Source organism: Rhincodon typus, chromosome 6, assembly GCF_021869965.1.
Source record: "Rhincodon typus isolate 14 chromosome 6, sRhiTyp1.1, whole genome shotgun sequence".
Lineage (NCBI taxonomy): Eukaryota > Metazoa > Chordata > Chondrichthyes > Orectolobiformes > Rhincodontidae > Rhincodon > Rhincodon typus.
The window spans coordinates 50,314,699-50,330,836 of NC_063337.1; the positions used below are offsets into that span (position 1 = coordinate 50,314,699).

At 40.3% G+C, this 16,138-nt stretch overlaps 1 protein-coding gene across 2 annotated transcripts in view; it reads left to right on the forward strand.

Moving 5' to 3' along the window:
* The window catches only part of LOC125483311 (TBC1 domain family member 8B-like), a 72,067-nt gene that overhangs the window by 24,161 nt on the left and 31,768 nt on the right, over window positions 1-16,138 (forward strand). Inside the window, exon 1 of one of the 2 annotated variants that reach the window (XM_048597983.1) lies at window positions 8,231-8,566. The exons of the other annotated variant lie outside the window; for it this stretch is intronic. Coding sequence (XP_048453940.1) covers window positions 8,440-8,566 — 127 coding nt within the window. The 5' untranslated portion in view covers window positions 8,231-8,439. Of the gene's footprint in view, window positions 1-8,230; window positions 8,567-16,138 lie in introns of those variants that run through there. 2 annotated transcript variants of the gene reach the window in all.

Below are 16,138 nucleotides of genomic sequence, written 5' to 3' on the forward strand. Positions count from 1 at the left end.
CAGCCCTGCACCTTGTTGTCTCGGATTCTCCAGCATCTGCAGTTCCTACTATCTCTGATTAAATCTGCCCTGTGTGTTTGATAATTTTACCAATTTTCTCTTACTGAATATTGTCATGGCTATTCTGTATTAACATTTATGAGTGAATTCAAAACTTGCAGGGGATTCCCACTCTATTTGCAGATTACTCTCCCCACCTCAATGGATGGGCATCATTTCTTCATGACTTGGTATCCCCATATTCAAAAGACTATTCAGGTGTTTGAATGTGACAGTGTCACCATTGCTCTTCTAGCTCTGAAACATCTGCTCGACTACAAGTAGACAGAAATCTGTGAATGTGGTTATCCTGTATGCACTAACATTCAGGATCTCTGGTGTCAACAACAACAACTTACATTTATAAAATGCATCTAGTGAATGGAGTGAAATGTCCCAAGGTACTTCACAAGAGCATTAATGAAACAAATTTGACAACATGCCAAATACGAGGCTAGATTATATATGCCCCCACGAGTATTATTTCCACAGTTGGAAGGGGAGACAAAGTAGTGGGAGGCTGGTGCATACAAAATAGGGTGGTGACCATCCCATCAATTTCCCGTTTACTCCAGAATTGATGCTTATGGAAAGTAGATGAGTGCTGAAATTGGTAGCCAACCTAACACATATATAAAAAAAAGGGTAAATTTATCTTGTTACAAACTCAATTGAACATAATATTACCCCGCTACCCATATTATACTACACATAAAATTGTTGGTCGAGGCAGGAGTGGGCAACCTATTTTTAAAAGTGTTTTATAAAAGTGCAGTAATGAAGAGGATGATATCTTTAGAAGGTGTCCTTTTGTGCATTGGGACATCCTCCAGAAAATATAAATCCCCTTTCTTCCTTTCCAACTTTAAAACACACTTCCCCAGCCCCACTTCCCCATTTCCTAAGGTTGTCAAACCCTCCCCCCACAATACCCTTACTTCCCTTGGTCTGGGGATTGGTTGCAGTCTTGGCAGTGACTGCTATTGACCTCCTGTGCTGCTGACTATTGGAGCTGCTTGTCAATTTAATTGATCAATGGTTCCAGAGGGCATAACCTCCTCCCATGAAAGCACAGAAGTCCCATAATCACACTTTACCTGCCCACAGCACGTCAAGTCTGAGCAAAAGACTTCTTCTGGGCCTGTTGGTGGCTGCCAACTTTCCTTCTCAGGACAGCCAAAGCTGTCAGCACCTCTTAGAAAATCTGTAAGCAAAAGAAAAAAAAAAACACTCAAAGGCTTTGCAAAAAGACAGTAAACTTCTAATTCAAGCCAAGACCTAGGTCTGGCTGACTGGCTACTAAATAGAGGATCACTGCAGTTGACAACATGATATCATCAGCAAAAATAAAACAAAACTGAGAAAAGTCACCTCATTCTATCCCTGTTGGCTTAGACTTTGATCCCTACACTTAATGCCTTTTTTGCCTGTATTTTCCACCCATGTTATTCCTAATAAAAAAAAGTGTCTTATCTCTCTGTTCGCTGTTCATGTAAATCAATGTGTGTGTATTAATCTCAAGGGGGTATAGTTTAATCTGTTTTGCACATTTTAGAAAATACGTTTGTTATAATAAACATATTTTGTTTCTTGTCCATTGTTGAAATTAACGTAAGCTTCTTTTATCTTAAGGTAGTGATTACAGACAGGCAGTGATCATTCTCGGGATTAAACTGCTCTTATTTCACTTTGTGACAAATCATGAAATGGGAGAGCCTTGACTTCCAGTGTACTATTCCTATCAAGGTTATGACTCTGTGATGGGAAAGAAAATCCCTTCCAGGTCACTTACCAAAGTACTTACAAATTTCTAACCCTTTAGCCCTTGGCCCTTCATTTACTGTGATACTTCTATGGGAATTATCTGCTCTTTCAGACCATTGGTCCTGCCATTGTCCCTTGCGAAATTATTTGTCTCTCACAACCAGCTGAATTCCATGGTTCTTCACTCATTTTGGGTCCCTTAAGTCCAAAAAATATAAACCTGAGCTCATGATGGACAATGGATTTAAGTATTTATTGCTAGATCTTATTGAGCCATGTAAAACACTATAGCGTCTTGTATTGCTCTGCCAAAACTACTCACTATTCTGGTTTCATCTCTGGCTTACTTTCTCCAATACAAATAATCTTTATTTAAACCCTTCCTACCTGCCTCCTCTTGCTTATGGACATTTTTGCCATCAGATTAGCTATTCTTGCTGCTTGTTTTACCTCCCCTCACCCAGCAAGACAAACTTCCCCTAGGTTCCCCCCCTACCCTAGACTTGAGCCTGCATCTTTCTCTAGCTTTTTCTGCTATCTCCCCAGTGACCTCACAAATCTCATTGTGACCCTTTAACCCTAACCATTGACTATATTCTGACCAAAGTGTTGAACTACTTAGCTTTCATTCTTGGCTACACGATTGTCTAATATGAGTAAAGGTTTCCTTTACTCACATACTGTCCTTCCTCTTTAAAGTTGCTCTTATCACCTCCCTCAAAACGAATGACTTTGCTATTCTTGCAAACTACTGCCCCACCCCCTTCAACCTCCTTTTCCTCCTAAATAAGATTTCTACTTCTGTCACCAAACTGAAATGACCTTATCAAAGGTATAGATGACATCCTATGTGTCTGCGACCAAGGTAAACTATCCCTACTCATCTTTACTGACCTCTCTGCAGCATTTGACATGGGTAACCACATAATCTTCCTCTAATGTCTCTCCCTGTGTGAGACTGCCCTCACCTAATTCCATTCCTTTTACAGTGTGGCCAGAGAATCGTCTGCAATGACTTCTCTTCCTAAATTCCCCACTATTAATTCTGGAGTCCTGCAAAGACCTGTCTCTTGTTCTCTCCTTTTTCCTATCTACAGCTTCCTCTTGTGACTGTATTTGAAAATCAGTGCTGGGTTCTGCCTGAAGCTGTATCTCACCACCACTTCCCTGAAACCCAGTACAGTCTCTGATTTGTTCTGTACTTGTTCACTATCCTGGGTGAATAGAAATGCTCTGGCCCCAACAAAAACTGCATTCACTAATGCAGTTCATGACTCCATCTCTCCCCATGATAACTGTACAGGCTGAACCAGACCAATCGGCATCCTATGTGACGAGCTGCTGATCACATAATCAGTCAATCGCAAAGACTGTCTACTTTCAGATCGGTATTTCACAAATTTGCATACTTAGCTCCTCTCCTGCTGAAACGCTCTTGTATGTCTTTGTTACCTCTCAACTTGGCTATTCCAATGTTATCCTGGTTGACCAGAGTTGACAGAAGGAAGCAAACAGGGGTGACGCAACATCAAAATGTGGAACAAAGACACCCTGACCTTACAGTAGACCAACACTACAGACCTTAAATCAGAGTGAGGGGTTATCTTTTGCATGCTTTGATTTAGTACAAAAAAACCTGAGTAAATGGTGATAGCTTCTTTATAATGGCCTGTAGCTCTAGATCAGCTGTCCAAATGACTGTCAAAGTACCTTTATTCTTCCGGTCCTGACCTCCAACAGAAGATTTCCAGAACACTACCAGGCTATCGTTCAGTGCAGTTTCACCAGATCAACATTACCATAGGAGGAGCAGGGAATTCCCATTGAGGATATTCATTCAGTTCTCTCATACAGCTGATTTCCCCAGAGTTCTCATGAGAAATAAGATGACAGTGATATTGCTCTGTGACCTCCTATTGAATTTCTTGGGCAGAAAGACATTCCAATCCTGTAATGTTCAGTATTTTTGTAACCAGCTACAATGTATTCTTAATTGCAATGCAACATTTTCATGGAGTTGTCAACACTTTTGTCACAAGGAATCCCGGTCTTCTGGCTTTGTTTAGAAAAACAATCCTTGGAATAGTTTTTGAGTGGCAAAGTGTACCCACTAATTCTATTACTCATGACTTCACTTTAACAGCCAACCAACAGCTGAACATTACTATAATAAGCCCCCTTAATTTGCTCGAGTGACCATTGAGAAAACCCAACCACTCTGGAGGTAGGGTTTAGCTGCCTTAATAGTTCAAGACAAACACATGAGAATGTTACAAAGGAGGATTAATATTGTTGTTCCTTATTTCACAACTCTGCTATTCAGAAAAAATGCAAAGTCGAATTTCACAAGGTTGTACATTATGGTGCTGTTTAGGTTGAGGAACATGGAAATCAGTCTCACAGGGATTTGTGGATTTTTCTATGCTAACTGTAAAGGTATTTGTATCCTGATTATTATAATTATTACATTTTTGGATTATCTTTTCTCCTTTGAAATCTTCCGTTACTCCACTTTGCTAGCCTTCATACCACGTCAGTCTTATTATATGAAGCATCCACCTTTATGTCACAAGCAGACTTTGCAAATTTACATGATTTATCACACAACATTGCCAATTCAAATTGCAACATCACATTTATGTATATCTTAATATATTCAGACCTGTTCTTATCACCATGTTTCTCAAGGATATCTAGACATGTTTTGTCTCTGCTAACATTTCTTCAATATGCTACCTCAGGGCTTGTGACATAAGACATGGTTGGCTGCACATTTGGCACAAAAGCCATTTGGAATGAAGATAGCTTTCATGTTGTGACTGCTGAAGCCTGGGAAGAATCTACTTTGGCAACATCTCTTGTATGACCACCTGAGTTGACTGACTCTGTCTCCTATATACTTTTCCAGATGCCATTTATGGAAGTAGGCCAGGTTTGCTACTATACCTAGAAACAGCATCCTCATGTTGTTCAACTTCAGCCTTGGTGTGTCCTGAATTTAGGTTCAAATTGGTAATTGATGAGCAAAATGCCAGATACAGTGTTTCTCACCAAACCCAAGGCCAACATATATAGGAGACAGTCTATGTGTCTGAAAGTCCGGATGCAGGGCTGTCTCAAGCCTGTCTCCAGGGTGTGATTACACAGATTGTTGCTGCAGAAATAGTTGAATGGAGGTTGCTGGAAATCTGAAATAAAAACATTTTTTGTTTTTATTATTAATAATATTTTCCTTCCTCCTCTTCATCATAACCTTCCTCTTCCATTGTTAGCCAGCCCTTCTTCCCTGCCCTCACCTCTACGGTTCTGTAGAAGAGGAAATGGCTTAGAATGGTCACATGTAAATAGAACTCTGCAGTGTAATGGCACAGTACTTTTTTTAAAACAATAAGGCAAATATAAGTATTGCTTTGCACTCAGATTTTGCCATGGTTTGCAATGTACTTTCAGGGAATATCAACTTTGAATAAATGCTTCTACTCCGTATTTCTCCAAAACCAATTGCCATTAACTCATGTTTCTGCACATTAAATTACAGCTGACATTTACCTTGAGGTTTGTTAACCCATTTAGGCCCTTAAGTTTTTCAATGCTTTCCTTATACATCTATGTTGTCAACAAATCTACATCAAGTCCATCTTATATACCTGGAGCAACAGTGGCTCAGTAGTTATCCTGGGTACTTCACTTCCTCCATCAGAACAAAAGTTAATAGAAGCAAAACATTGCAGATACTGGAAGCCTAAGCTAAAAACAGGAAATGGTAGAAATAATATAGGGAGATCTGGTAGTATTTGTGGAGAGAAAATAAATAACATTTTATGTCCATGATCTTTCTAGGACTTTTGCTTTTATTTAATGATAATTTTTTGTTTCTTGCCCATCAAATAACTTTTATCCATGTTGTTATATAAGCCTTTATACTTAATTGAATGCTTTCTAAAAATCCACATACACATCATCCACTGCATTCCCTTTATTCATCCAATAGGCTGCTTCTTCAAAAGATACATAAAGTTCATCAAACATGACTTTCCTTCAATAAATCTATACTATTGTCCTTAATGAACCCATGCATTGCCAAATACTTACTTACTTTTCTTTCATATATTTTTGGGTACTTCTGAGGAAACATAACTGGTTAACCATGTTATCATCATCATCCTCATCATCATCATTGGTGGTCCCTCGCAGACAAGGATGACTCTGTCCCACTCTCAGGGTGAGTCTGTAGGTGGCTGTACAGACCGATGCAGCTACCCCAGGCTCTGTTACACTTGGAGCAGAAGGTGGTTGTGGGAATGGGTAGGTGGAACGTTGGTGTGGCATTGCAGTCCTTTCCTTATTTTTGCCTTGCTTCCACTTTTCCCCAACAGCAAGTCTCTAGGGTTCGACATCTTCCTCGATGCTCCTCCTGCACTTTGACTAGTCTTGGGCTAGTGATTCCCAGGTGTGTATGGGAATGCTGTACTTTGCCAGCGAGGCCTTGAGGGTATCATTGAAGCACTTCCTCTGCCCACCTGGGGTTTGCCTGCTGTTTTGAAGCTGGGAGTACAGCACCTGCTTGGGAGGGGGGGGGGGGGGGGGGGGGGGGGTGGGGGGCGGGGGAGGGGCGGTCTCGTGTCGGTCATGTGGACAACGTGCCCGTACCATCACAGTTGTTCAAGGGTGGTCAGTGCCTCAATGCTGGAGATGTTGGCCTGGTCAAGGACGCTCGTGTTGGTGCGTCTTTCTTCCCAGCAGATTTGCAGGCAAAAATCCTACTTTGCGGGCATTGGAGCTTCTGCTTACTCTAGTTGTACTCCAAATTAAGACACTGTCAATTCAGTCTGTATTTGTGGCAGAGCAGGTAGTGTGGGTGAGCACAGTGTTCTTCATCTGCAACTTCTTAAATTGCCTGACATCCCTTTGCTGGTTGTCTTCCAACAGAGAAAGTTCCATTGGGATGCCATTGATGTAATTAAGGAGTGGAAGCAAGACAAAATGCATGATTGCCTCAAAAGCCAGCAGGAATAATGAAAACAACTATTAAGAGATGGCCAAATTAACCTTAACATTATTTTAGATGTTTTGTGTTCATTTCCACTGCTTAGCAACCTTAACCATTATTTACATCTGATATGTACCAAATTACTCAAGGACATAAAGCTATTCTCTAAGGGAGAATTACCTTTCACAGATAATATTGACACTCTCTGCTCCCTGCATTCCACACTGCTTTATTGCTGTTTACAATTCATGCATCTCAACTTTAGCTTGCAATATTTTGTAGAGATTGTTTCTTTTGTAGAAACTTCAATATCCACTTGAACCAGCAGATGGAGCTTGGTTAAACATCACTTCAGAAGCAGTGATAGTAGGAACTGCAGATGCTGGAGAATCTGAGACAACAAGGTGCAGGGCTGGATGAACACAGCAGGCCAAGCAGCATCAGAGGAAATCAGATTTTCTGAAGAAGGGTCCAGACCCGAAACGTCAGCTTTCCAGCTTCTCTGATGCTGCCTGGCCTGCTGTGTTCATCCAGTTTCACACCTTGTTACTTCAGAAGCAGTACTATTTATGAATGTGGTACTGGGTTACAATTCACCTTGGGCATTCACATTGCTGCGGCATCATATCTTTTGCATGCAGACTGTAGTCTGGAGTTATGGATAGTGATGGTAGGGGCTCCACCATTCTCGACTCAGGAGGGATCTCCCTTATACTGCCTACCGATTTGTGCATGTGAAAGATTTGCAGGTTGATACACAACCTTAGGTCTTATAATTCTGGGATGAGACTCAAACCTACAGCATCTGGCTGAGAGGCTACCAACTGTGCCACAACATCTTCTTCTGGACCATGTAATGGTGTTTGAATTCACACCTTTGGATACATAGCCCAGTGTGCTACCAACTGAATCAAACTGATAATCAAAGGAAACCTCAATGCTTAAATTATGATGGCTCTCTGAAAATGATTCTTAGAACTCATCGTCCTCACCATCATAGAACATCAATTGTTTGAATGTTGTTATGTTTCAGCAGTTCAGAAAACATTAACTAGACATTTTGTACATTATAGGTTTGGTTTCAAACATCAGAATTCATGACTAGTTTCTCATGGCTATGGGACAGCGGTTTACAATGTAAACTTAAAACCACAGGCATATCTTAACACAAGGCTCATAGGAATGTTCTGTGATATAACCAGAAAACAAAATCCACTCTATTTTATTTCGTTTCCTTCTATGGACAAGAACTCCTGCAATCGTAGCATCAAATGCAACCTTTAGAACTGGGCGCTGTTCTCTGTGTTAATTCACATGTTTAAAGCAATGAATTTCATGCTTTTCATCGGAATAAATAACGAATTCACTGAAGACATGGTCGCAAATTTGGGGTGGGACTTCCTCCATTAGAACCGGAAGACTCAAAACCGAGTGAAATCCGGAAATTGGAGGTGAAATATGAGCATCGAGTGCGTGCGAATCCCGGGAAGGTGTACAGTGAGGCTCGGTACAGGTGGAGAGAAAGGAGTGTTTGCTGCCAGCAGCGGAACAGAACACCCCGTTGCAGTGGTTAGCGTTCAGCTGAGGACGAAGGGGGAAAAGAAGCTGTAGATATCAATTTCTAATGTTGGCGTGAGGTTTTCATTATGTGGCTCAAGCCTGAAGAAGTGCTGCTGAAAAATGCTCTCAAGCTCTGGGTGACGGAGAAATCTAATGCCTACTTCATCTTGCAGCGCAGGAGGAGGCAAGGAGACAGCGGTGGAAAACTGTCCGGTGAGGGTCCGGGGAACTGGGACAACAAACCTTCTTGCCCTGACGTTTTTTTCCATGCCTGGTTTAAGTGTCTGAGGCAAATGCTATTAGTGTCTGATTTGGCTGGCAGTGAATCCTATTGTGCTTTGTTTGGTGACAATTATGCGCTTGTTAAACTTTACCGGTGGCTTATCTAGACTAATTATTAATTTTGTTTTGCTGAAGTACATGCAGTTCCTCAGGTTGTTTATTATTTGGTTTAATTTTTAGTGTTTATTTTTTACAACCTTGTTCTCTTGTCTGCAGAGCTGTACTTACTATTCGGGTTGGTGTGTGGGGAGAACCACCTACCACTTGAACTCCCAACGCTGACCTGAATGTAACCCATGTCCATACCTTACCTGGCCGCTCGCAGCCCTTTCTGTGCTGTGCAGTACCGGCTTACATTGTACTGGGGCAGTAGCAGCCAGGCTTTTACCTGTGAAACACGATAGTGATTACCCGCCCTTCCACAGATTTCTATTGCTAACCTGTGTTGCAGATTCTATACAAAGATGCATTATTCGCTTATTGGTAGACAGCTGCCACCGTATTGCCTTATTTCTATCTGGTTTGATTCCCAGAATGTGTCCAGCCCTATCTTCCTTGAGGTGCCTGGAGGGCTGGTGAAATTGTATCGTGATTTTTGAACCTAAATTCCAGTGGGATATGAACTGAAGGGATTGAATCTATTTCATTCCCTGTTAGAGAGTTGTTACTAGATTACTGTAAAATGTGAGCTACAGTGATTGCTTGTACTAAATTCAAGGCATGAACAAATCTAATGGATTTAGAATTTTTGTCTCTTATAGAGATGCCTTACTTTGGAAATTTAATTATATTACCATTCTTACTGTTTTGGACATGATTTACATTGGTTTGAGTGGACAGACATGCATTGATGGAATTGAATTTTGGGGTATGAGTAATGGCTATGGTTTGGGTGGTATAATAACAAAATGATATTTGGAATCTTATCAAATGGCTGGTTCAGTTGTGGGTCGAAGGGGTAGAGTGAATATGCATCCTGCACCTTTCATCGTAACTTCCACCCCCAAAAGAAGTTGAAGTGTTTGTTTGTTGAGATTGTCATATATCCCTAGTAGTTGGTCTTCACTGGGAAGGAGATTGATCCTGCCCTTTGAAGTTATGACCCCGTCATCAATCTCTTCTCAATAATGCTCGTGAATCTGGTGTCACTTCTCACATTGTTTTTCATAACTCTGCAATGGAATATCTCTCTATTTGGCTATACACCCCACTGTAAGACTGAATTGACCCTGTTCAATGTCCTTTTGTGCCTGTAAGCATTCAAACCATACCTTCTCATCATTCTGTTTGCAGCCTTTGTGGCGAATACACTATCGTACTCCAATGCATCCCTTCTGATTCCAGCTGTGTGTGACTGCCCTTGCTTACAGTCATTCTTGCCTTTTTCAATTGGAGAAGATAATATTCTGCATTGGCTTCACTTCTCACCCTTGTACTATTAGTTTTGTAATCTTTTGATCTGGTAATAACCCTCTTACTTCTCAATTGTTTCTGCTATTTAGTGACTTCATCTGAAAATCCAGCAGCTGATTTGATGGAGTAGACTGACCCTTGGCTGTACTGTGCTATCCAACTGCTCCACTGCCTGTTGTCAAACTGCTTGTCCAGTATCTGGTTAAGCTGAAACTTCCTCCAGTCAGACACTGGGGGAACCAAGAAAATCTCCTCAGATTCAACTCTGTCTCCCAGGCTGCTGTATCGGGCTGAACCAGAATACTTCCAACTTTGGCATCTTATTTGCCTTGACCAAAGTTCCCTACTTGATATCCCCTCCTTAGCAAAGATTGTCTACCACCTACATTTTATTGCACCTCTCAGCTCCTGCTTCAGGCCTTCTGCTGAAACCTTCATCCAGCTTTTGCTATTTTCAGACAATTATTCAAGAACTTTCCTTTCTCACTCTTACAAATTACACCGTCTATAACTTGAGCTGTTGTAAAACTTTGCTGCCCTTAACCTAACTCACAAGAAGTCCTGTTCACTCATCATTCTTGTACTCGCTGGTCTACACTAGTTCCTAGTCTAGCAATGCCTTGATGACAAAGTTCTCATTTTTATACAAAATTTCTGATTTGCTTTATGACACAACCCTGACCTTTCTGTTCCTCCAACTCTGCCTTGGTGTATGTTTCTCATTTCCTTCACTACTGATAGCTGTCCTTTCAGCTACTTAGAACCTAGGCTCTGGCGTTCCCTCTGTAAACCTGCCACCTATGTGTCTCTTTCCATCATTAAAATCTACCTCCAACATCTACTCTAATACTTTCTTCTTTTGGTTTGATGTCCAGTTTTACCTGATTATGCTTCTAAAGGACGTTTTACAGTGTTGGGTATTATGTCAGTGAAAACTTTTATTGAATGTGGCCTGCGTCTGCAAAATAAATTAAATATATGCAGTTGTATGTCCCATTGGCTATAGCCTGTACCAAACCCCCAAACTATATTAGGATGGAATAAATACTTTGCGTTTGGAGCTTTCTAATGTCCTCCTTTGTGTTCATATTAGGACTAATTTTGTTTAATACGCAACGAAAGTTGTGCCCTTCTGGCATGCAGCACTACTTCTCAAGGTTAACTGATAACCATGTTTTGTGATAACTACTGAATTCCATTAGAACACTGCACACAGGCTAGGTTCAGTCAAATTTACTCGTAGAAATAAAGTAATGTCAACAAATTATCACATAGCTTAACTTTTTTTTCTACTGTAGAAGTAGAATCCATCTCCAGTTTCAAAAATACATTTATTCTGTTCGCAATAATTTGAGATTCTTATAAATTTAATGATTTCCCATTCTTTCTTTGTTAATCCCTGTGTATTGTTTGCAAGGTGATCGGATCTGTTTATAGAAAGGTAAACGTTTGTCTTGAACCATAACTGTTGAGCTTCATATCTTTGTCACAAGGTTGTTTCTTTTGAGTTAATTCAGTGTATCTGCAGCTAAATTAAATCTTGTGATAGATTTCTTAACATCGCTGCCATGAAATGTAACTGTATCAAGAAGATATATCCCAATTGACATCATTTGTCCAGATATTTGCTTACCTAGATAATATATGTTTACTGTTTGCAACTAAGTGAAGGAGAGCTGCAGGTTTTTTTTGGTCCTTGTAAACATTTAAAAACAAAACATCCTGCTTATATTGAAGTGCACCATCTATTGGGAATACATTTACCCGCTTGTGTCTCTGGCATCTCCCTGGTGTGACCTGATCTGCATTTTGCCCTGTCTGGCAATATGCTATTGCTGGTAGATTCTCCTGGGAGGATTTTCCAAAGACAGAACTGCCCTAAATCTATCAATGTTTCTACCCCAGTATATTAACGTATTAATTAGTATGAATTGTTTGCATTGCTTTCCTGGTAAAGGTTGTGACAGTGAAAGTTGCCATAATACCAAAATGTTGGGTGTTTTGTGAAGGGGTTGCTTGAAACGTAAAGAATTCCTCCTCTGATTACATATTAAAATAAATGTACTTTTAGAAACTCAAAGATTCTTGTGGTGAAAATTGCTTCTGGCTCTTACGTTTGGTGTCTCCTCCTGAGTTTGGGGGCATTCTTTGTCCTATAATTTTAACCTTGTACCATACTCTCCACTATTCTTTTCCAAGAGAGTTTAGTGTTGCCAAAGCTTAAGGTAGATTGTTGTGAACATCTAATTTAATGTGTTTTACTAATTTTGTTTTAGTTGTAGGAAATTAACTAAATCAATGCACTTAAATGGTTGGGATTACTTGTGTTTGTTTAATAGGGTCAGTCTACTCCACAATAGAATCACAATAGAAGAGATGGTATTTTGAGACCAGAGCTATATCACCTTAAGAACACTCAGTAAACTCTAACGCCAGAAAACTCATTGACAGCTTTATTCTTTGATCTGATGAAGTAAATGAGGGGTAGTTAAGATAAAGGTCAAGTTAAGGACAGCTTGGACCAGGCGGTGTTGTCAGGAGGTGAATGGAGTTTATGAAGGTTTTATGTTTTTAACTTGTTTGTTTGCTGCGAGAAGTTTAGTTAATCTTTTTAAGATGAGAGAGTGCTGTTGTTTGGATTAGGGCAGGAGAAATACTTGGTGGAATTGAGTGCAGCTGAGAATGGAGTGAGTCGAGGAAGCTCACAAGCATTATTTGCTTGGTGCAACTGAGAAATCTTAGCGCATCGCAAAGCCCCTGGGGTTGTCACCTGAGTGAATCTGGTTGTCTATGAATGAGCTAGAACCATGACCTGAGTAGATGCAGGAGTTCAGTCTCAGAATTCAGTGGAATGCAGTCTTGGAAGAGATTGAACTACCAGGATGTGAGTAGTCATTGTAGTAGTCCAGCCTTTGAGAGTGTTTCAAGACTAAATCTTAGAGCAAAGTATTGGAGTCTCTTGTAAAGGAGGCAAAATGTTCATGAGGTTAGGTTACTCGCAGTGTTATTAACATCTGGGGAGCTTACTGGGAAGTTTGTATGATCTATCTAAACCACACTTACAACTTGATACAATCTGTGGTGTATTTGACTGCTGTTTCTTGCTAATTCTGATTGCAATACATATATCCTGTACTTCCAACAATGTTAAATGGTTTCACTTTTCTAACCTTGCACAGTGAATGTTGGTTTTTGCTCGAACGGTGGACTCTTGTCACTTTCTTTGCTCAGCAAGTACCTATTACCTGAAACTTTTTGTCTATTTTAAACAAAAGCTGACATTTTTGCTTGCTATGTTCTCCTTGGTAAATATGATCTGCAGAGTTTTACCCACAACAGCGTTAACTGCTAAGTTTAGAAGTGACATTTCTTAGAATTACGCAACGAGTCCATCACGTGCGGAGAAAACCCCAAAACATGAAATCTGCAAAGACCCAGTACGGTAATCTTTAAAAGTAACATGTTTTCATTAATTGGATATCAAAGAATAGTGGAAGTTGTCATTTGGCAGCACAGGCCTTAAGAATTGCTTGAAAAAAGGCTCCCAATTCGTACCGCCTTCCCACTAGCAGATTGTGATTATATTTTTACCCTTTAATATCATCTTGTAGGATGTTGTAACTTGTGTAAAGGTTTTATTTTGGAGACGATTGTTTTTCTCTACCAGATTATAATACAACAGTTTGCGTTCTGACCCAGAAGTGTTCTGTGATTGATGTTGACTTCTGAGAAGTTTCCGGAAAGCTCTAGCTAAACCCAGATATCTTTGGGAAGTGTTTAATATGTTTTTAAGAGTCACCTAAATATGTATCAGAGATAGTAGGAACTGCAGATGCTGGAGAATCTGAGATAACAAGGTGTAGAGCTGGATGAACACAGCAGGCCAAGCAGCATCAGAGGAGCAGGAAGGCTGACATTTTCTATCCACCTCCCCCTCCCTCCCTATTTATTTCAGAACCCCCTTCCCCTCCCCCATTTCTGAAGAAGGGTCTAGGCCCAAAATGTCAGCCTTCCTGCTCCTCTGATGCTGCTTGTCCTGCTGTGTTCATCCAGCTCTACACCTTGTTACCTAAATATGTATATTTGTTTTTACTCTGTTCGTGATGTTGTTTTCTGTTGTACCATCAGTTTTTCAGTTCCACTGTGCTGCCCTTTGGCATTCTCTCCCACAGTGACAACTTTTAAAAGATATTTGGATAAGTACGTGAATAAGAAATGTTTGGAGGGATATTGGCCAAGTGGAGGCAGGTGAGACTAGTTTGGCTTGGGATTATGGTCGGCATTGTCTGGTTGGGTGGAGGGTCTGTTTCCATAGTGTGTGACTCTAATATGGTGCCTGCCACCTATTTTGCAGCGTACAAAAACTTCCTGAAGACGTCATTCCCATTCCTAACTCCCTTTTTAATGTGTTCACTTCTTGCCTTCTTATAATGCAGCCTTTGTCAGAGGGAGATATTGTGGTTCTGTGTTTGCACAACACAAACTTGCCAGTCTCTCATCAGTACTACTAAGCTAAACGTAAGTCCTGTTTGTTTGAAGATATGTGGCAGGACTGTTCAGCAGGTAGTTACCAAAGCTTTACGGTGAATCTATTGTTATGGTTGAGCATACCTGCAACTCCCTCATTAGATGCTGCAAGTTAACTGAGCGATGGCTGCTGGTCATGTTCTACAACTGCTTACTTGTTCATTAGCATATTCCTTCTGAAAGTGATCATAACAGGAAAGCTCTGCATTTGTGTTTATGGCATGCAGGAACAGGTACAAATCGCCAATCAGATCTAATTCCTTGTGACACTTGGCAGTTGTCAGTTTATAATTTGTAGTTAAATTAAAGTGACTCAGATTTTAGTGCTGTAGGCAACAAAAACTAATTGGGACACTGTTTCAAGTTCATGGACTTAAGACATGACAAAACATTGGGTGCATCAGAAAATACTTAGAAAAGTTGTTCTAAGAAAGATGGCTGCCACTTTAGTGCTGTGCAAGTTCCCACAAGCAGTGATGGTAAGACTAGATAACTTGAAATGACATTGATTCGAGTGGCAAATGATCTGGAAACCATGGATAATTCCCTTGCAGTTTGATCATTACAATGATCTGAGAAAGCAGATAGTTAAAACAGTAATGAAGACTATTTGAGTACTGGGCGAAAAAAGTGTTCTAAATCAATTTGAAGCATGAGCATATTATTTCGTCAGATTAACTTTTTCAAACAATCCTTTTTAAGTAGTGTTCCAGCTAAAGCTGAGCTTTAATGATTTTGTTTAATTTGATATACTTTCACAGTTACCGTTTTGTTCTGCAGTTTATGCAAATAAGGATGTGAAGTGTTTCCCAAGAAATAACGTTATAGCCACAGTTTTGGTTTCCAGTTTAGGTCAGTGGTCTAGATTGGGGAATGGGTGGATGGAGGGGATGAGGTGAAAAAAGAAACAGGTTCTTAGCAAATATTACCCTTAACAGATGATCATTGTTATAATGCAGTTTTGTATGATTTTGCTTTATGAAGAAATCTGGTAGTTGGCATGATCTGATTTAACTATTGCTATTGAAACCTAGGGACATGAATTGGCAATCCAGCAACTCGAACTGATTTTTGCCATTTTAGTAAAATCATGGCTGATCTATTTTCCAGCCTTTAGTTCCAGGTTTCAAAGCTTCAATTTTTTGCAAAATCTTTTCTCTGGTGGCAAGGTTGAACCAGGTGTTTTGCAATCTTGGTGTCATATTTGACACAGAGAAGCTTTTGTCCACGTATCCACAGCATTACTAAAACCCCTGTTTCCTTCTTTGTAATGTAGCCTTCCTGCCTCAGTTTAGCTGGTTCAAACTTCTCATCCATGCTTTGATTCCTGGTTATACGTTCTACACTCTGTAACTTGAGGTCACCCAAGGTTCTACTGCCCCATGTCATGCCTTGAACCAAGTTCCATTCACCAATAAGTCCTGCATTTGCTGATTGGCACTAGCTCCTGTTCAATCCACACTCAATTCACATCCTTGCTTTTGAATCTGCCTGTAGCCTCACCTTTTGATCTAATCTCCACATTCCAGCCCTGGATTTGCTCTTGGGATATGTGTTTCTTTA